Source organism: Bufo gargarizans, chromosome 6 (assembly GCF_014858855.1).
Source record: "Bufo gargarizans isolate SCDJY-AF-19 chromosome 6, ASM1485885v1, whole genome shotgun sequence".
In the NCBI taxonomy this organism is placed as follows: Eukaryota; Metazoa; Chordata; class Amphibia; order Anura; family Bufonidae; genus Bufo; species Bufo gargarizans.
Genome location: NC_058085.1, coordinates 297,757,383 through 297,779,340, shown reverse-complemented (window position 1 = coordinate 297,779,340; position 21,958 = coordinate 297,757,383). Strand labels below are relative to the sequence as shown.

The 21,958-nt window shown below is 44.5% G+C and overlaps 1 protein-coding gene across 2 annotated transcripts in view; it reads left to right on the top strand.

Moving 5' to 3' along the window:
• The window catches only part of PHYHIPL (phytanoyl-CoA 2-hydroxylase interacting protein like), a 176,369-nt gene that overhangs the window by 118,849 nt on the left and 35,562 nt on the right, over positions 1 to 21,958 (top strand). For both annotated transcript variants that reach the window (XM_044299045.1, XM_044299046.1), the window contains exon 2: positions 14,319 to 14,515. In XM_044299045.1, coding sequence (XP_044154980.1) covers positions 14,319 to 14,515 — 197 coding nt within the window. The remainder of the gene's footprint in view (positions 1 to 14,318; positions 14,516 to 21,958) is intronic.

Here is a 21,958-nt window from a genome sequence, read left to right as displayed (position 1 = left end):
ACTAGGCCTCAAATTTATATCCCGCTAAATCTCTCGTTACCGCTGTCCTGTTGTAGCTGGGAAAGTTATTTAGTGTCCGTCAAAGCACATTTTTTGTTCTGGGTTGAAGTACAATTCCCAATTTAGCAATTTCATAATTTAGTGGTTTCTGCTATATCAGAGCTATTTGAAATCTATCCCTAAAAGGGTATATAATATTCAAGGTGCACATTGGGTCATTCAGAATAACTTCACACACACCCGCTACTGTGTATTTCCAAGTCTAATTCTGTCACTAAACCCATACCTGTCACCCAGCGCCTAAATACTAGGCCTCAAATTTATATCCCGCTAAATCTCTCGTTACCGCTGTACTGTTGTTGCTGGGCAAGATATTTAGTGTCCGTCAAAGCACATTTTTTGTTCTGGGTTGAAATACAATTCCCAATTTAGCAATTTCATAATTTAGTGGTTTCTGCTATATCAGAGCTATTTGAAATCTATCCCTAAAAGGGTATATAATATTCAAGGTGCACATTGGGTCATTCAGAATAACTTCACACACACCCGCTACTGTGTATTTCCAAGTCTAATTCTGTCACTAAACCCATACCTGTCACCCAGCGCCTAAATACTAGGCCTCAAATTTATATCCCGCTAAATCTCTCGTTACCGCTGTACTGTTGTTGCTGGGCAAGATATTTAGTGTCCGTCAAAGCACATTTTTTGTTCTGGGTTGAAATACAATTCCCAATTTAGCAATTTCATAATTTAGTGGTTTCTGCTATATCAGAGCTATTTGAAATCTATCCCTAAAAGGGTATATAATATTCAAGGTGCACATTGGGTCATTCAGAATAACTTCACACACACCCGCTACTGTGTATTTCCAAGTCTAATTCTGTCACTAAACCCATACCTGTCACCCAGCGCCTAAATACTAGGCCTCAAATTTATATCCCGCTAAATCTCTCGTTACCGCTGTCCTGTTGTAGCTGGGAAAGTTATTTAGTGTCCGTCAAAGCACATTTTTTGTTCTGGGTTGAAGTACAATTCCCAATTTAGCAATTTCATAATTTAGTGGTTTCTGCTATATCAGAGCTATTTGAAATCTATCCCTAAAAGGGTATATAATATTCAAGGTGCACATTGGGTCATTCAGAATAACTTCACACACACCCGCTACTGTGTATTTCCAAGTCTAATTCTGTCACTAAACCCATACCTGTCACCCAGCGCCTAAATACTAGGCCTCAAATTTATATCCCGCTAAATCTCTCGTTACCGCTGTACTGTTGTTGCTGGGCAAGATATTTAGTGTCCGTCAAAGCACATTTTTTGTTCTGGGTTGAAATACAATTCCCAATTTAGCAATTTCATAATTTAGTGGTTTCTGCTATATCAGAGCTATTTGAAATCTATCCCTAAAAGGGTATATAATATTCAAGGTGCACATAGGGTCATTCAGAATAACTTCACACACACGCTTCTGTGCATTTCCAAGTCTAATTCTGTCACTAAATCCATACCGGTCACCCAGCGCCTAAATACTAGGCCTCAAATTTATATCCCGCTGAATTTGAATACAATACATTGGGCCAAATAATATTTTTGTTGTTGTGGTGAACCATAACAATGAGAAAAACATCTAGTAAGGGACGCGGACGTGGACATGGTCGTGGTGGTGTTAGTGGACCCTCTGGTGCTGGGAGAGGACGTGGCCGTTCTGCCACATCCACACGTCCTAGTGTACCAACTACCTCAGGTCCCAGTAGCCGCCAGAATTTACAGCGATATATGGTGGGGCCCAATGCCGTTCTAAGGATGGTAAGGCCTGAGCAGGTACAGGCATTAGTCAATTGGGTGGCCGACAGTGGATCCAGCACGTTCACATTATCTCCCACCCAGTCTTCTGCAGAAAGCGCACAGATGGCGCCTAAAAACCAACCCCATCAGTCTGTCACATCACCCCCATGCATACCAGGGAAACTGTCTCAGCCTCAAGTTATGCAGCAGTCTCTTATGCTGTTTGAAGACTCCGCTGGCAGGGTTTCCCAAGGGCATCCACCTAGCCCTTCCCCAGCGGTGAAAGACATAGAATGCACTGACGCACAACCACTTATGTTTCCTGATGATGAGGACATGGGAATACCACCTCAGCATGTCTCTGATGATGACGAAACACAGGTGCCAACTGCTGCGTCTTTCTGCAGTGTGCAGACTGAACAGGAGGTCAGGGATCAAGACTGGGTGGAAGACGATGCAGGGGACGATGAGGTCCTAGACCCCACATGGAATGAAGGTCGTGCCACTGACTTTCACAGTTCGGAGGAAGAGGCAGTGGTGAGACCGAGCCAACAGCGTAGCAAAAGAGGGAGCAGTGGGCAAAAGCAGAACACCCGCCGCCAAGAGACTCCGCCTGCTACTGACCGCCGCCATCTGGGACCGAGCACCCCAAAGGCAGCTTCAAGGAGTTCCCTGGCATGGCACTTCTTCAAACAATGTGCTGACGACAAGACCCGAGTGGTTTGCACGCTGTGCCATCAGAGCCTGAAGCGAGGCATTAACGTTCTGAACCTGAGCACAACCTGCATGACCAGGCACCTGCATGCAAAGCATGAACTGCAGTGGAGTAAACACCTTAAAACCAAGGAAGTCACTCAGGCTCCCCCTGCTACCTCTTCTGCTGCTGCCGCCTCGGCCTATTCTGCTGCTGCCGCCTCAGCCTCTTCCTCCGCCTCTGGAGGAACGTTGGCACCTGCCGCCCAGCAAACAGGGGATGTACCACCACCACCACCACCACCACCTCCGTCACCAAGCGTCTCAACCATGTCACACGCCAGCGTTCAGCTCTCCATCTCACAAACATTTGATAGAAAGCGTAAATTCCCACCTAGCCACCCTCGATCCCTGGCCCTGAATGCCAGCATTTCTAAACTACTGGCCTATGAAATGCTGTCATTTAGGCTGGTGGACACAGACAGCTTCAAACAGCTCATGTCGCTTGCTGTCCCACAGTATGTTGTTCCCAGCCGGCACTACTTCTCCAAGAGAGCCGTGCCTTCCCTGCACAACCAAGTATCCGATAAAATCAAGTGTGCACTGCGCAACGCCATCTGTAGCAAGGTCCACCTAACCACAGATACGTGGACCAGTAAGCACGGCCAGGGACGCTATATCTCCCTAACTGCACACTGGGTAAATGTAGTGGCAGCTGGGCCCCAGGCGGAGAGCTGTTTGGCGCACGTCCTTCCGCCGCCAAGGATCGCAGGGCAACATTCTTTGCCTCCTGTTGCCACCTCCTCCTTCTCGGCTTCCTCCTCCTCTTCTTCCACCTGCTCATCCAGTCAGCCACACACCTTCACCACCAACTTCAGCACAGCCCGGGGTAAACGTCAGCAGGCCATTCTGAAACTCATATGTTTGGGGGACAGGCCCCACACCGCACAGGAGTTGTGGCGGGGTATAGAACAACAGACCGACGAGTGGTTGCTGCCGGTGAGCCTCAAGCCCGGCCTGGTGGTGTGTGATAATGGGCGAAATCTCGTTGCAGCTCTGGGACTAGCCAATTTGACGCACATCCCTTGCTTGGCGCATGTGCTGAATTTGGTGGTGCAGAAGTTCATTCACAACTACCCCGACATGTCAGAGCTGCTGCATAAAGTGCGGGCCGTCTGTTCGCGCTTCCGGCGTTCACATCCTGCTGCTGCTCGCCTGTCTGCGCTACAGCGTAACTTCGGCCTTCCCGCTCACCGCCTCATATGCGACGTGCCCACCAGGTGGAACTCCACCTTGCACATGCTGGACAGACTGTGCGAGCAGCAGCAGGCCATAGTGGAGTTTCAGCTGCAGCACGCACGGGTCAGTCGCACTACAGAACAGCACCACTTCACCACCAATGACTGGGCCTCCATGCGAGACCTGTGTGCCCTGTTGCGCTGTTTCGAGTACTCCACCAACATGGCCAGTGGCGATGACACCGTTATCAGCGTTACAATACCACTTCTATGTCTCCTTGAGAAAACACTTAGGGCGATGATGGAAGAGGAGGTGGCCCAGGAGGAGGAGGAGGAGGAGGAGGAAGAGGGGTCATTTTTAGCACTTTCAGGCCAGTCTCTTCGAAGTGACTCAGAGGGAGGTTTTTGGCAACAGCAGAGGCCAGGTACAAATGTGGCCAGCCAGGGCCCACTACTGGAGGACGAGGAGGACGAGGATGAGGAGGAGGTGGAGGAGGATGAGGATGAAGCATGGTCACAGCGGGGTGGCACCCAACGCAGCTCGGGTCCATCACTGGTGCGTGGCTGGGGGGAAAGGCAGGACGATGACGATACGCCTCCCACAGAGGACAGCTTGTCCTTACCCCTGGGCAGCCTGGCACACATGAGCGACTACATGCTGCAGTGCCTGCGCAACGACAGCAGAGTTGCCCACATTTTAACCTGTGCGGACTACTGGGTTGCCACCCTGCTGGATCCACGCTACAAAGACAATGTGCCCACCTTACTTCCTGCACTGGAGCGTGATAGGAAGATGCGCGAGTACAAGCGCACGTTGGTAGACGCGCTACTGAGAGCATTCCCAAATGTCACAGGGGAACAAGTGGAAGCCCAAGGCCAAGGCAGAGGAGGAGCAAGAGGTCGCCAAGGCAGCTGTGTCACGGCCAGCTCCTCTGAGGGCAGGGTTAGCATGGCAGAGATGTGGAAAACTTTTGTCAACACGCCACAGCTAACTGCACCACCACCTGATACGCAACGTGTTAGCAGGAGGCAACATTTCACTAACATGGTGGAACAGTACGTGTGCACACCCCTCCACGTACTGACTGATGGTTCGGCCCCATTCAACTTCTGGGTCTCTAAATTGTCCACGTGGCCAGAGCTAGCCTTTTATGCCTTGGAGGTGCTGGCCTGCCCGGCGGCCAGCGTTTTGTCTGAACGTGTATTCAGCACGGCAGGGGGCGTCATTACAGACAAACGCAGCCGCCTGTCTACAGCCAATGTGGACAAGCTGACGTTCATAAAAATGAACCAGGCATGGATCCCACAGGACCTGTCCGTCCCTTGTCCAGATTAGACATTAACTACCTCCCCATAACCATATATTATTGGACTCCAGGGCACTTCCTCATTCAATCCTATTTTTATTTTCATTTTACCATTATATTGCGATGCTACCCAAAGTTGAATGAACCTCTCCTCTGCCTGTGTGCTAGGCCTAAATATATGCCAATGGACTGTTGCAGTGGTGGCTGACATGAAGCCTGATTCTCTGCTATGACATGCAGACTAATTCTCTGCTGACATGAAGCCAGATTGTCTGTTACGGGACCTCTCTCCTCTGCCTGGGTGCTGGGCCTAAATTTATGACAATGGACTGTTGCAGTGGTGGCTGACGTGAAGCCTGATTCTCTGCTATGACATGCAGACTGATTCTCTGCTGACATGAAGCCAGATTCTCTGTTACGGGACCTCTCTCCTCTGCCTGTGTGTGTGCTGGGCCTAAATATATGACAATGGACTGTTGCAGTGGTGGCTGACGTGAAGCCTCATTCTCTGCTATGACATGCAGACTAATTCTCTGCTGACATGAAGACAGATTCTCTGTTACGGGACCTCCCTCCTCTGCCTGGGTGCTGGGCCTAAATATATGCCAATGGACTGTTGCAGTGGTGGGTGACGTGAAGCCTGATTCTCTGCTATGATATGAAGACTGATTCTCTGCTGACATGAAGCCAGATTGTCTGTTACGGGACCTTTCTCCTCTGCCTGGGTTCTGGGCCTAAATTTATGAAAATTGACTCTTACAGTGGTGGGTGACGTGAAGCCTGATTCTCTGCTATGATATGAAGACTGATTCTCTGCTGACATGAAGCCAGATTCTCTGTTACGGGACCTCCCTCCTCTGCCTGGGTGCTGGGCCTGAATATATGCCAATGGACTGTTGCAGTGGTGGGTGACGTGAAGCCTGATTCTCTGCTATGACATGCAGACTAATTCTCTGCTGACATGAAGACAGATTCTCTGTTACGGGACCTCTCTCCTCTGCCTGTGTGTGTGCTGGGCCTAAATATATGCCAATGGACTGTTGCAGTGGTGGCTGACGTGAAGCCTCATTCTCTGCTATGACATGCAGACTAATTCTCTGCTGACATGAAGACAGATTCTCTGTTACGGGACCTCCCTCCTCTGCCTGGGTGCTGGGCCTGAATATATGCCAATGGACTGTTGCAGTGGTGGGTGACGTGAAGCCTGATTCTCTGCTATGACATGCAGACTAATTCTCTGCTGACATGAAGCCAGATTGTCTGTTACGGGACCTCTCTCCTCTGCCTGTGTGTGTGCTGGGCCTAAATATATGCCAATGGACTGTTGCAGTGGTGGCTGACGTGAAGCCTCATTCTCTGCTATGACATGCAGACTAATTCTCTGCTGACATGAAGCCAGATTGTCTGTTACGGGACCTCTCTCCTCTGCCTGTGTGTGTGCTGGGCCTAAATATATGCCAATGGACTGTTGCAGTGGTGGCTGACGTGAAGCCTCATTCTCTGCTATGACATGCAGACTAATTCTCTGCTGACATGAAGACAGATTCTCTGTTACGGGACCTCCCTCCTCTGCCTGGGTGCTGGGCCTAAATATATGCCAATGGACTGTTGCAGTGGTGGGTGACGTGAAGCCTGATTCTCTGCTATGATATGAAGACTGATTCTCTGCTGACATGAAGCCAGATTGTCTGTTACGGGACCTTTCTCCTCTGCCTGGGTTCTGGGCCTAAATTTATGAAAATTGACTCTTACAGTGGTGGGTGACGTGAAGCCTGATTCTCTGCTATGATATGAAGACTGATTCTCTGCTGACATGAAGCCAGATTCTCTGTTACGGGACCTCCCTCCTCTGCCTGGGTGCTGGGCCTGAATATATGCCAATGGACTGTTGCAGTGGTGGGTGACGTGAAGCCTGATTCTCTGCTATGACATGCAGACTAATTCTCTGCTGACATGAAGACAGATTCTCTGTTACGGGACCTCTCTCCTCTGCCTGTGTGTGTGCTGGGCCTAAATATATGCCAATGGACTGTTGCAGTGGTGGCTGACGTGAAGCCTCATTCTCTGCTATGACATGCAGACTAATTCTCTGCTGACATGAAGCCAGATTGTCTGTTACGGGACCTCTCTCCTCTGCCTGTGTGTGTGCTGGGCCTAAATATATGCCAATGGACTGTTGCAGTGGTGGCTGACGTGAAGCCTCATTCTCTGCTATGACATGCAGACTAATTCTCTGCTGACATGAAGACAGATTCTCTGTTACGGGACCTCCCTCCTCTGCCTGGGTGCTGGGCCTAAATATATGCCAATGGACTGTTGCAGTGGTGGGTGACGTGAAGCCTCATTCTCTGCTATGACATGCAGACTAATTCTCTGCTGACATGAAGCCAGATTGTCTGTTACGGGACCTCTCTCCTCTGCCTGTGTGTGTGCTGGGCCTAAATATATGCCAATGGACTGTTGCAGTGGTGGCTGACGTGAAGCCTCATTCTCTGCTATGACATGCAGACTAATTCTCTGCTGACATGAAGACAGATTCTCTGTTACGGGACCTCCCTCCTCTGCCTGGGTGCTGGGCCTGAATATATGCCAATGGACTGTTGCAGTGGTGGGTGACGTGAAGCCTGATTCTCTGCTATGACATGCAGACTAATTCTCTGCTGACATGAAGCCAGATTGTCTGTTACGGGACCTCTCTCCTCTGCCTGTGTGTGTGCTGGGCCTAAATATATGCCAATGGACTGTTGCAGTGGTGGCTGACGTGAAGCCTCATTCTCTGCTATGACATGCAGACTAATTCTCTGCTGACATGAAGCCAGATTGTCTGTTACGGGACCTCTCTCCTCTGCCTGTGTGTGTGCTGGGCCTAAATATATGCCAATGGACTGTTGCAGTGGTGGCTGACGTGAAGCCTCATTCTCTGCTATGACATGCAGACTAATTCTCTGCTGACATGAAGACAGATTCTCTGTTACGGGACCTCCCTCCTCTGCCTGGGTGCTGGGCCTAAATATATGCCAATGGACTGTTGCAGTGGTGGCTGACGTGAAGCCTCATTCTCTGCTATGACATGCAGACTGATTCTCTGCTGACATGAAGCCAGATCGTCTGTTACGGGACCTCTCTGCTCTGCCTGTGTGCTAGGCCTAAATATATGCCAATGGACTGTTGCAGTGGTGGGTGACGTGAAGCCTCATTCTCTGCTATGACATGCAGACTGATTCTCTGCTGTCATGAAGACAGATTCTCTGTTACGGGACCTCCCTCCTCTGCCTGGGTGCTGGGCCTAAATATATGCCAATGGACTGTTGCAGTGGTGGCTGACGTGAAGCCTCATTCTCTGCTATGACATGCAGACTAATTCTCTGCTGACATGAAGACAGATTCTCTGTTACGGGACCTCTCTCCTCTGCCTGGGTGCCGGGGCCTAAATATCTGAGAATGGACTGTTCCAGTGGTGGGTGACGGGAAGCCAGATTCTCTGCTATGGAACCTCTCTCCAATTGATTTTGGTTAATTTTTATTTATTTAATTTTTATTTTAATTCATTTCCCTATCCACATTTGTTTGCAGGGGATTTACCTACATGTTGCTGCCTTTTGCAGCCCTCTAGCTCTTTCCTGGGCTGTTTTACAGCCTTTTTAGTGCCGAAAAGTTCGGGTCCCCATTGACTTCAATGGGGTTCGGGTTCGGGACGAAGTTCGGATCGGGTTCGGATCCCGAACCCGAACATTTCCGGGATGTTCGGCCGAACTTCTCGAACCCGAACATCCAGGTGTTCGCTCAACTCTAGTGTGTACCACATTGCACTTGTGCCAACTATATTATTACTGAGCACCATTTCATATATTTGGCTCCACTTCACAAAGCAAAGATAGACTTAAAACTGACACGAAAACCCCTCCCCTCAAGTACTTTAAATTCTCCTGATATATTTTTATGCTTCAGACCCTCCAGCATTTTTGTATCCTGCCTTTGTACTCATTTCATTTTATCTATATATTTTTGTAGATGGGGTCTCCAGAACTGGACACGGTATTCTAGATGTGGTTTCACTAGCACTCTATACAGCAGAATCACGATCTTTGTCTTCCTACCTCTAACTATTCAGCCAAGCATCCTACTTGCTTTCCCCACCACCTGCCCACTCATTTTGAAGCTGTCTGATATCAGGACCCCTAGATCTTTCTCTTCTGAAGTCTTGGCTAACCCAGAATTGCCAATATGATAGAGGGTTCCTCCTCTCCAGGTGAATTATTTTACAGTTGGACACACTGAACTTCAGTTTTCATTATTTATACCATTTATCTAGAGAAATGCTTTGAGGAATATCTACCCTGTTACACACTTTTATGTCATCAGCAAACAGGGAAAACCTTCTCCTATGTCACCTACAAAAATATTAAAAAAGAATGGGACCCAGGACAGACCCTTGAGGTCCACTACTTGTAATCGGTCTCTCTTGAGAATGCACATCATTAACAACAACACTCTGGTATCTATTCATTAGTCAGCTGTGAATTCATTGAGCTATCCAGGGATTAGGTCCAGTGTTCAATAATTAGCTCTTTATAAGGCACTGTACGGTATCAAAGTCAAGGTGGCCAAAATCCAAAGCACTGCTGTCATCCAGCACTTTTGTGACATAGTCAAAGAAATCAAGAAGATTAATTTGACATGATCTGACCTCAGTGAAGCATGCTGTTTTGTGTCCAACAAGTTGTTGGTTTTTAGGGGGTCAGCTATCTTCTTTTGCAGGAGAGTTTCCATTATTTTTACTACTTCCGAGGTCAAGCTAACTGTGTCTGTAGTTTCCAGCGTCTTCTCTGCTACCTTTCTTGTGGATAATTACAACATTGGTCATTCTCCAATCTTCAGGAACATTCCCTGTCTGGAGGGACTCATTACGCATGGTATGCATGAAGTTGATGATTATATTTCCTTTTTGGAACTTTTGGTAATTTGTTGTCCTTATCAGTGGTTGGTAAACATTTAACCCTGTCCATGTTACCTGACCATTAGACCTTGGCTGGCAGAGTTATCTTAATGTGAAAATCATCTTTAGACCTCCTCTGTTTTCTGCCATTCTGTGTCCATATTTTCTATAGTGCATTTAGAAAGTTGCTTAGAATATCTCCAGGACATATTCTCTAGTACTATGCAGATTTTAAATAAATAAAAAATTATGTAAAAATAGGCAACTATATAAATGGGCACTTTTTTATTTTGTAGTTGCCTAGTAAATTGCCTTTTATAATAGATGATAAAAGAGCTACACAGACATGGAGGAAACAAGCTAGTTATTGTCTTAAGTTCTGTATGGACGCATTGAAGACCTTATTATGTCATCATTGGGATAGTGTATTTGTAAGTACTACTGTAATCTCTAGAGCTCCTGAATCTTAGCACAGACTCTCTGGTGCTTTACAATGGAGTATTGTATGGATGCACAGTTGTCTGTAAGAGAAGAGTGAAGCTTTTCTTTTAAAGAACTGAGTAAAACTGAGAATGTTATATCAATGTGGGCTAAATACAATATAACACCCAAACACAATCCTATTTAAAGCATCTTCTGCCTTATTTTTCTTTTATTTCCTTTTATAGTTATATGATAATTTTTGCGTATGGTTCAGTAAATTCAGAGCCTCGCAACCAAACTCTATTCACCTTGTGTAGACTGCACTGAAAATTTTAAGGGGGTATCCTCTCTGATCGTTAAAGTGATTGTTCATACCCAACTCCTCTAATATAGTTTGCATGATATCTGCAGCACACCCCTGGTATACAAGTGGAGATGTGCTGCCAATAAATGAGAATAAAAGTGATCAGCGAAAAAAAAGAGTTTGCTCCTTTGTCGTCGTCAGATCCGTAGACTGTTTACATGGGTTAATAAGCTTCCCTATCTCACTAAAGTATTGGACCTTATACAGGTCCTTCTCAAAAAATTAGCATATTGTGATAAAGTTCATTATTTTCTGTAATGTACTGATAAACATTAGACTTTCATATATTTTAGATTCATTACACACCAACTGAAGTAGTTCAAGCCTTTTATTGTTTTAATATTGATGATTTTGGCATACAGCTCATGAAAACCCAAAATTCCTATCTCAAAAAATTAGCATATCATGAAAAGGTTCTCTAAACGAGCTATTAACCTAATCATCTGAATCAACTAATTAACTCTAAACACCTGCAAAAGATTCCTGAGGCTTTTAAAAACTCCCAGCCTGGTTCATTACTCAAAACCGCAATCATGGGTAAGACTGCCGACCTGACTGCTGTCCAGAAGGCCATCATTGACACCCTCAAGCAAGAGGGTAAGACAAAGAAAGACATTTCTGAAGGAATAGGCTGTTCCGAGAGTGCTGTATCAAGGCACCTCAGTGGGAAGTCTGTGGGAAGGAAAAAGTGTGGCAGAAAACGCTGCACAACGAGAAGAGGTGACCGGACCCTGAGGAAGATTGTGGAGAAGGACCGATTCCAGACCTTGGGGGACCTGCGGAAGCAGTGGACTGAGTCTGGAGTAGAAACATCCAGAGCCACCGTGTACAGGCGTGTGCAGGAAATGGGCTACAGGTGCCGCATTCCCCAGGTCATGCCACTTTTGAACCAGAAACAGCGCCTGAAGCGCCTGACCTGGGCTACAGAGAAGCAGCACTGGACTGTTGCATGTCATTCGGAAATCAAGGTGCCAGAGTCTGGAGGAAGACTGGGGAGAGGGAAATGCCAAAATGCCTGAAGTCCAGTGTCAAGTACCCACAGTCAGTGATGGTCTGGGGTGCCATGTCAGCTGCTGGTGTTGGTCCACTGTGTTTTATCAAGGGCAGGGTCAATGCAGCTAGCTATCAGGAGATTTTGGAGCACTTCATGCTTCCATCTGCTGAAAAGCTTTATGGAGATAAAGATTTCATTTTTCAGCACGACCTGGCACCTGCTCACAGTGCCAAAACCACTGGTAAATGGTTTACTGACCATGGTATTACTGTGCTCAATTGGCCTGCCAACTCTCCTGACCTGAACCCCATAGAGAATCTGTGGGATATTGGGAAGAGAAAGTTGAGAGACGCAAGACCCAACACTCTGGATGAGCTTAAGGCCGCTATCGAAGCATCCTGGGCCTCCATAACACCTCAGCAGTGCCACAGGCTGATTGCCTCTATGCCACGCCGCATTGAAGCAGTGATTTCTGCAAAAGTATTCCCGACCAAGTATTGAGTGCATAACTGAACATAATTATTTGAAGGTTGACTTTTTTTGCATTAAAAACACTTTTCTTTTATTGGTCGGATGAAATATGCTAATTTTTTGAGATAGGAAATTTGGGTTTTCATGAGCTGTATGCCAAAATCATCAATATTAAAACAATAAAAGGCTTGAACTACTTCAGTTGGTGTGTAATGAATCTAAAATATATGAAAGTCTAATGTTTATCAGTACATTACAGAAAATAATGAACTTTATCACAATATGCTAATTTTTTGAGAAGGACCTGTATATTCAGTCCTCATTTCTGTAACTCTCCTCCTTCCTTGCTCACCCCTCTCTCTCTCTCTCTCTCTCTCTCTCTGTCTCTGGAGGGAATCTCATTCACATGCAGGACAGCAGATCATCCAGCTGAATAGCAGAGCACTGTCTCCGTTGCAGACCTGTGATATCTTTGAAGATGAGAAATAATTGCATTACTACCTTGCATAAATATAAAGTGTGTAACAGGGGAGATGAATCATGGAAACTGTAATTATTTACATTGGTAAACCTGTTCACAGCAAGCCCTGGTAGCAAGAAAACAAATGTACTACACAAATCTGTACAAAAATAATAAATAGCTACCTCTGAAGAATGAAGGTATCATTGTTTTATTCTGTATTTTCTATCATGTGTAATTTATATCACTATCCCCATCATACCTTAGGCTCCAGGGCCTAGTTGCAGCCACAAACTCTGCTTCCCTATAGCTATAACTCTGGCTATATGGTATTGCACAGGTTATCAGGAGAGATGGCATAGATTTATTGGATTGTGAGGAAAAAGAGTCTTGGTTGCATGTTCCTGGGTTACGAGTAGCTCAGCTTCAGAAATGTGCCTATATGGATAGCTAAGGAACTATAGGGGTAATTTATCAAGCTGAAAAATGCCTAAATTAGGCGTGTTGCAATCTGCGACTTCTTCCTGGCGGCAGGCCCTTCTCATTTACCATTTTCTACACCTGTTTCAGGCCTAGAAAAAGGTCAAAATGTAAGACAGATCAGAAACTGTATTACATTTAGAAGCGTCCCTGGATATGCCAAAGTTATGAAGAGGTCTGCGCCTTTAACTCTTAATCCATTTATCTCTCCCATGATATGCTATTGAATGCTAATTTTTTTTTCTTCAGACTCCACAAGATCAATTTTGAGTGGTATTAAGTGACAGATAAATCTGTAAGGAAATACTGTGCTTGGGGGGGCCTTTGACAATCTAGGTATTTTGCTTTACCTTTGTGTAGTCAAGGGTGTTATTCACTGGGGTTCACTTTCACTCACCGTCACCCAAGGGCCAACAAGCACTTGGAGCTGACCTTAAAACCTTAGGGTTTTTTCAGAATTTTAGTGACCTTGTTAACTAGCCCCGAAGTATGTGGTAACGAATGATAAATTCCTACTCATCTGCTCCTCACCACTGTATTGTGGCTCCCTGCCTTCATTCAGCGATCTCCTGGTTCCTGGATGCAGTGCCGCTACAGCCAATGACTAGACTCAGTGGTGATGTTACCTCAAGCGACACACATCTGATGGCCCATGTGGCGCTTGGGGACATGTCACCACTGAGGGCAGTCATTAGCTATGACCTTTTCCAGATACCAGACCTCAAGTAAACAGGCCAAGAACCGGAAGGTTGCTGAATGGAGCCAGGGTGCTCCCATGGAGCGGTGGGGAGCAGGCTAGAACTAGTTAAAAATGGCTATGTCCTGAGGCTAGTTATTCATGAAAAAATATCCCATTGTATGATTTGAAGAATCACACTACACACTGTCTGTAGTTTATGACTATGAAGCCACATTGGTAGCCATAAGAGCGGTTGGAAGAAAGTGATCAGACATTTTTACAAAGATGCTTCATTGTTCATTTTAGGTACATTGGGGAAATAAAATAATGGTAGCAAAAATAGGTATAGCCCTTAAGCATCAATATAAGATAAAGGAGTGTTCAAACAAAATGAAAATAGTTTGCATTGGGGTCAGAGAGGTTTAAAAACCGACACATTGTTAAGACATATTTAGACATCATTGATAATATCATGTTTTTATTTTTAGGGAATAAATCTCAAGACAGCGGCATCGCAGAGATGGAGGAGCTGCCTGTCCCTCACAATATCAAGATAAGTAATATCACATGCGACTCTTTCAAGATCTCATGGGAGATGGATTCTAAATCTAAGGATCGGATAACTCACTATTTTATTGACCTGAACAAGAAGGAGAACAAGAATTCCAATAAGTTTAAACATAAGGTAATGATTGTCTACGGTATATTATTTTATCATAATAAAATCTGGTATCTGAGTATAGTATGGAAGTCTGGCGATAAAATTAGGAGAGGTGCTCCATTTTAGTATCTAAGCTATCTTCTCTAAAATGGCCAAGCACTTCTTAGGCCAGGTCTGCATATTCTGGCTGCCGTATTTGGCCAAAATCCCACACACCTGCAGTGATCAATGGCTTCATGATTTTTAGGGTAAAGCCTAGGTCTTACCTTTAAAAAGGTGGAAAAATTTCCTGACGCATGCGGAGCTGGAACACGTAAACCTGCCCTCACTTCAGCCCATCCTTCACCACATGCAGCTGTTTAGACAATCTGTTGTTAACTAATGACTAACTATATACTGATGACAATTCTTTTAAGGCTTTATTTACACGACCGTATGGCTGTGGTGCCTGCAATGTGGACTGCAAATATTGACTTGAATGGGTCCACGATCTGCAAAATATTGCAAAAGATAGGACAGGAGTGGAAGCATGGGTCGGAAGCCCAAAGAAATACTGGGAGGTCGGCTTTCTGGTCCTTGCTTCCGCACCGCAAAAGATAATGTCTATCTTTTGTCATATTTTGCAGATCGTGGACCCATTCAAGTCAAAGGGTCCGCACCGCAATATGGGGTTCACACGGCCAGTGCCCGTGCATTGCACACTGCTGTTTGCAGAGCGACCATGCGGTCATGTGAATGAGCCCTAAAGAAAAGCTTTGACAAGGAGACAAAGTTCCCCTGCCAGTAGACCTTATGCACATGACGGAGCCCGCATTTGGATTCTTTTTAGAGACACACAAAATGCCTGTGATCTGTAGTATGAGCCATAGGCACCCTGTATGGTACCTTGTTGGGGTGTACACAAGTTTCTTAGGGCCCTATAGCAAAATGTAGTATGGGCACCCCGACCCAGATTTCTGATGAGCTTACATTTAGTTTTTTTTTATCAAAACTAAAGGCATTTTAATGAAAACATTGTAATAAAAAGAAGTCACACTCACTTTATCCACCTTTGGAAAAGGTGGGACAGGTGCTTCAAAAATATAGCTCAATGTATTTACACCAAACTACTGACAAAAATACATTGATTATTCTTCCACCATACAACTAGAACTTACTGCGTCTCTTTACATAAAATATTACATAACTGGCTGCCCACAGCCACCAGTAGGGGGAGCTCAGTGCATAGGAATTTATAAATGTACTGTAATAATCTTAGTGCACATAGCTCCCTCTAGTGGCAGCTGCATGAAAATGCAGTGCTTTATTGTTAGAAGATGAGGAAGTTCTCAGGCCCTGTAGCAGTTGCATGGTCTTCTTTCATTGAAGGTACACCGATGGCCACATTAGAGTATTCAGTAATTTATTTCAGTGGGATACATGCAGATATTAAGCATGGAGCTTTAGTAAGGCCTCTCAGACTGCTATGAGTGTCATATTATTATTGTTCCATAGACATGATATAACTGAGTTAGGTAAAAGCCCAAATATAGAGAAACCTATGAACCTAAGGCCTTCACAAGTCAGAGCTGGTCTATGATTTCCATCATTGATTGTGAGCCAAAACCAGGTGTGGGTCAAAAACACAGAACAGGAGCAAATCTTTCCATTATACCCCATCTCCTTGTATGATCCACTCCTGGTTTTGGATAATAAGCAATGATAGAATGCACTGACCAAACACTTAAGTGTGAACTAAGCCTAAGGGCTCATGCACACGACCATATGTATTTTGCGGTCCGCAAAAAATACAGATGATGTCCGTCTGCATTCTGTATTTTACAGAATGGAACATTTGGCTCCTAATAGAACAGTCCTATCCTTGTCCGTTACGCGGACAATAATAGGACATGTTCTAATTTTTTGTGGAACAGACATGTTGAAATGTAATGCACACAGAGTAACTTCCGTTTTTTTTTTTTTTGCGGACCCATTGAAATGAATGGTTTCCGCATATGGTCCGCAAAAAATAATAATGGAACGTTCGTGTGCATGAGCCCTAAACCTGAGTCTCAGATTCTTTAATTCTCTCAGATGAGACTCAAATTACTGCTCGCGCATATACCGTATATCTTTAGCCATTTGAGTATGGATGAGGCTGGTGTAGCTGTTTTTTTCTGGCATTTTTTGAGGGGTAATTTTTTTGGTACGTTTTGTTGCAGGATTTGTTAGGCAAAAAATACCAGTTTGGAATGTCTATGGTAAATATTGAATTCAAGCGTTTTTGTAGTGGCCTTTTTGCATCCTTGAGGTATGTTTTTTTTTAAATGGCAGCATCCTCTGGGTCTGGTGTTTTTTCTCTCATTGCCTGGTGTTTTCTGTCTCATAGACCTCAGTTTTTGTACCTTAAAAAATGGCATGTGAATTGTGAGTTAATGTTTCTAGAAGCTTTTTTGCATGGCGTTTTTGTATTTTCTCATAGAGCTCTACGGAGGAAGTGACATTTCAGGAGGATACATACATATATACAGACGTGGACAAAATTGTTGGTACCCTTTGGTCAATGAAAGAAAAAGTCACAATGGTCACAGAAATAACTTTAATCTGACAAAAGTAATAATAAATTAAAATTCTATAAATGTTAACCAATGAAAGTCAGACATTGTTTTTCAACCATGCTTCAACAGAATTATGTAAAAAAATAAACTCATGAAACAGGCATGGACAAAAATGATGGTACCCCTAGAAAACACAGAACATAATGTGACCAAAGGGACATGTTAATTCAAGGTGTGTCCACTAATTAGCATCACAGGTGTCTACAACCTTGTAATCAGCCATTGGGCCTATATATATGGCTCCAGGTAATCACTGTGTTGTTTGGTGATATGGTGTGTACCACACTCGACATGGACCAGAGGAAGCAAAGGAAAGAGCTGTCTCAAGAGATCAGAAAGAAAATTATAGACAAGCATGTTAAAGGTAAAGGCTATAAGACCATCTCCAAGCAACTAGATGTTCCTGTGAGTACAGTTGCACATATTATTCATAAGTTTAAGATCCATGGGACTGTAGCCAACCTCCCTGGACGTGGCCGCAGGAGGAAAATTGATGACAAATCTAAGAGACGGATAATCCGAATGGTAACAAAAGAGCCTAGAAAGACTTCTAAAGAGATTCAAGGTGAACTTCATGCTCAAGGAACATCAGTGTCAGATCGCACCATCCGTCGTTGTTTGAGCCAAAGTGGACTACATGGGAGACGACCAAGGAGGACACCATTGTTGAAAACGAATCATAAAAAAGCAAGACTGGAATATGCCAAACTACATGTTGACAAGCCACAAAGCTTCTGGGAGAATGTCCTGTGGACAGATGAGACAAAAATCGAAGTTTTTGCCAAGGCACATCAGCTGTATGTTCACAGACGAAAAAATGAAGCATATCAAGAAAAGAACACTGTCCCTACTGTGAAACATGGAGGAGGCTCTGTTATGTTCTGGGGCTGCTTTGCTGCGTCTGGCACAGGGTGTCTTGAATCTGTGCAGGGTACAATGAAATCTCAAGACTATCAAGGAATTCTAGAGAGAAATGTACTAGCCAGTGTCAGAAAGCTTGGTCTCAGTCGCAGGTCATGGGTCTTGCAACAGGACAATGACCCAAAACACACCGCTAAAAACACCCAAGAATGGCTAAGAGGAAAAAATTGGACTATTCTAAAGTGGCCTTCTATGAGCCCTGACCTCAATCCTATTGAGCATCTTTGGAAGGAGCTGAAACATGCAGTCTGGAAAAGGCACCCTTCAAACCGGACACAACTGGAGCAGTTTGCTCATGAGGAGTGGGCCAAAATACCTGCTGAGAGGTGCAGATGTCTCATTGACAGTTACAGGAAGCGTTTGATTGCAGTGATTGCCTCAAAAGGTTGCGCAACAAAATATTAAGTTAGGGGTACCATCATTTTTGTCCATGCCTGTTTCATGAGTTTATTTTTTTACATAATTCTGTTGAAGCATGGTTGAAAAACAATGTCTGACTTTCATTGGTTAACATTTATAGAATTTTAATTTATTATTACTTTTGTCAGATTAAAGTTATTTCTGTGACCATTGTGACTTTTTCTTTCATTGACCAAAGGGTACCAACAATTTTGTCCACGTCTGTATATATACCGTATAAAAAAAGCAAGTCATACAAAAAAAACCTTCAAGAACTGCATTGGTAAAACAGGGCAAAAAAGCCTTAAAAATGCTAACATGCTGAGCAAGTCAATTAGTTTTTGTCGGGCGATTTTTGGTCCAAGACTGTCCTATAGAGCTGAATGAAGAAGCAGCTCGAATGCATGGGGCCCCTTTAGTTGGACCCCTGTGGATAGGGAATGAGTTGTTCTAAGGGGCTGACCCTTTAACTCACTCTGTCTTATGCCTAGGCCTACAAAATGTTAGGATCCCGGAATTTAATATGGAGGGATCCTCATGGGATTTTGATCATCCCATGGTATTATGTGAGGGTTTTGGCAGGAATTTTCCCGCCAAAATTGGTGGTCAGGGTGGTTAAATTTAGCCATTGTTGCTGGGTGAAGGTCAAGGGTCTGGGATTGGTTAGTTAGGGCACCTATGAAGGGTAGTTTCTGGGCAGATTAATTGTTGATGCCCAGCAACAGTTAGGGCATTGGGTGCTGAATTGTGGGGAGGGGGATTGTTTGTATATATATTGCGGTGGCTGACGGTGATTTTGCTGTCAGTCAAGCCACAAGTGTGGGGCTGCACCCGCCCGGCCGCCCATTTTTCACGGTATTGTCACGACTGCTTTATTAGAAGGAGGGGTAAAGTCGCTCATTGAAATGGTGAGCGGACGAGTTTTATTCTGGTATTTAGGCTGAGTTTATGGCTGGTCTAATCTGTGGTATTAAGCTAGATGGTCCGAGCTTATGGCTGGGCCATTATATGGGTATTAAGTTATATTGGTACATGGTTTTAATGTTTATTTGGTTTTAAGCTCTTTAATAAAGCTGGTCGTGGCCAAAATCTTCCACCATATAAAGTGTCTAAGTGTCTTATTTATTTATGTCTTTGATTTGGGTTATTAGTGAAGAAGGGATTTGCTGTATGCAGAGTGGTATATGATCTATAATCCCATGAATTAGTAATAGTTAGGAACCAGATTTCAACCTGCCACTTTAGTCGATGTTGTTAGGAGGTGCTGACTGATTTTGACTTTTACATGATTTTCAAGTTTAAACTCTCCGAAAAGGCAATAACCACGATGAGAGCCATTGAGAGCAGTTATTATTGAAGGGCTCGGTAATTACAGTAATGGTCATTTATTGATCATAACTTCCACTCAAAACTACAAATATCTGCATATCCTACTGATGCATCTCTCTGCTTTTCCTTGTGAGAAACAGAAAAAGCAAATGTGATCCGTGCGTTACCGTTAAATCCTTCCTACAATCGATGCACCCCATGTAAACATTACAATCGATATTAAAATGTGTGATTGAAAATGAATACAGTAGGTTAGACTCCTGCATCGCCCGGAAGGACAGATATTTGCATGGAACTTTGAATGTCGTCGTCCCCCTCCCATGTTTTACATAATGTTGAATGCTACAACTGGGCAAAGCTTGGACAACTCACATTGCTCTTCAGCAGACAAAATGATTACAAGTATATTGTACAGCATCTGATAATCCAAGAAGTCTGAATTCTTGCAAAACCAGAAGCTAAGGGAAGGTTCGCAGTTTACTGAAATTCCTGCAAATGTCTTGTTCATTGGAATGGGGTTTGGAGAAATCCATGCATGAGGTGGAGAAACAATCCCATGTACTGTACAGGGGATGTATGGAAAGGATTTCATTTACAAAAATGTAGGCAACAAATATGCTTTGTGTGAATATAAACTAAGACGTAAGCAATTAGGAGGCTTATCTGATTGATAAACAGTTGAAGGAGGTTTCCGGTAAAAATAATTCTGTAACAAGTTCCTGCAGCACGGCCCCTGAAAGAGAAGATTAATACCTGCTCCCCACCACGCTGCTCCTCCTGGCTACCTCCTCTCACTCCATCTTCCAGTCCTTCACACCTGGCTGGCTATGGGCATGGTCACAATGACTGGTTTCAGTGATAACATCCTGCTTTTGGCCACATCACTGCTGGAGCCAGTCATTGGCTGGAGAGATGCATGTGACCATGTCCATAGCCAGACGGACGTAAACAGTGCCAGGACCGGAAGATGGAGACAACAGTGGCAGTGCTGACCACCGGACCCGTATGGAGCAGGTAAGTATTTGGGTACGACCAACACGAAAATAAAAAATCGCCTGGTCATTAAGGGGTTAATTAAGCCACTGAATAGAAAATATGGTCTTCCATATGGTCGTCTGTGCTCCATGGGGGAGAGCTATGGGACAGAAAAAGAAGCATGGCTTAAAGTGCGCCCTATTTCGGTAAAATTGTGGGCCGTATTACAGATGCAGCAGAGCTAACAGGGACAGTCATAAGGCGTTAACTAGATGTGATAACTCACCATGTGTGACTGTTAGTCCTGCTACATCCATATTGGTCTAAAGTAAGTCAAGTGATGGCATAAGCAAGTGTCTGAGATGTCTGAAATGATACATTTGGTACATCTCCTGCATGCCTGGTCACATTTTATGCATTTTTTTTATTCTTTTATTTTGCTTTTTAAAATGAAACATAACATTTCAAAGAAATCCAGCACGCGGGCCAGACCGAACAACTACAAGAATACAGCAAAGAAAAATCAGGTTTCAAAGCTGGCAATATGATGAAAGTGAAACATTGATATAACGTACCCTGAAATCACATCCTAAACAAGAAGACTCCTTTCCACAGTGTATATGTGGCAAAATTCCCAAGACTATCTTCAGGATAGGTCATCAATATCAAATCAGTGCAGTGTAGCTACAACTGCTCGTTTCATTTGCACCAAGTTAGACAGTGTGCAGTTAATGAAAAACCTGTAGCTACGACGTGGCCCCTTCAAGCAGTTGATCGAGAAGGGTGTCTGGAGTTGGACCCCCAGCCCTGATCTGATATTGATGACCAAACTGAGGGTACCTCATCAATATACCAGCGCTGCACAACCCCTTTAATTGCTGTATTTGACTGAGATGTATCTATTAAAGTGTTAATTGTTGAGAATGGATTTCAGGTGGTGCCACGCTTGAGACACCTGCCAAGATGAGAGTTGCTATCAATCTGAAAATGCTCACCCTGGAATTTGTAAGCAGAAATCCACTGATAAAATGGACCGGTGTCCATCCCAGAAGAAGAGGCTTGGATGCAAACGAGATGGGGATGGGGAGATTGCTATTTTGGGGAATATGCAAGAGGCTATCTTCAATATGGATCTTATTGTAGGAGTACAAGACTCTAGGGGTGTCCCATCTCCCAACTAATGAGTAATCAAGAGCAGAGTAGGGAGAAACACTTGATCCATAGAGACCACAGTTTGGTGTCTCCT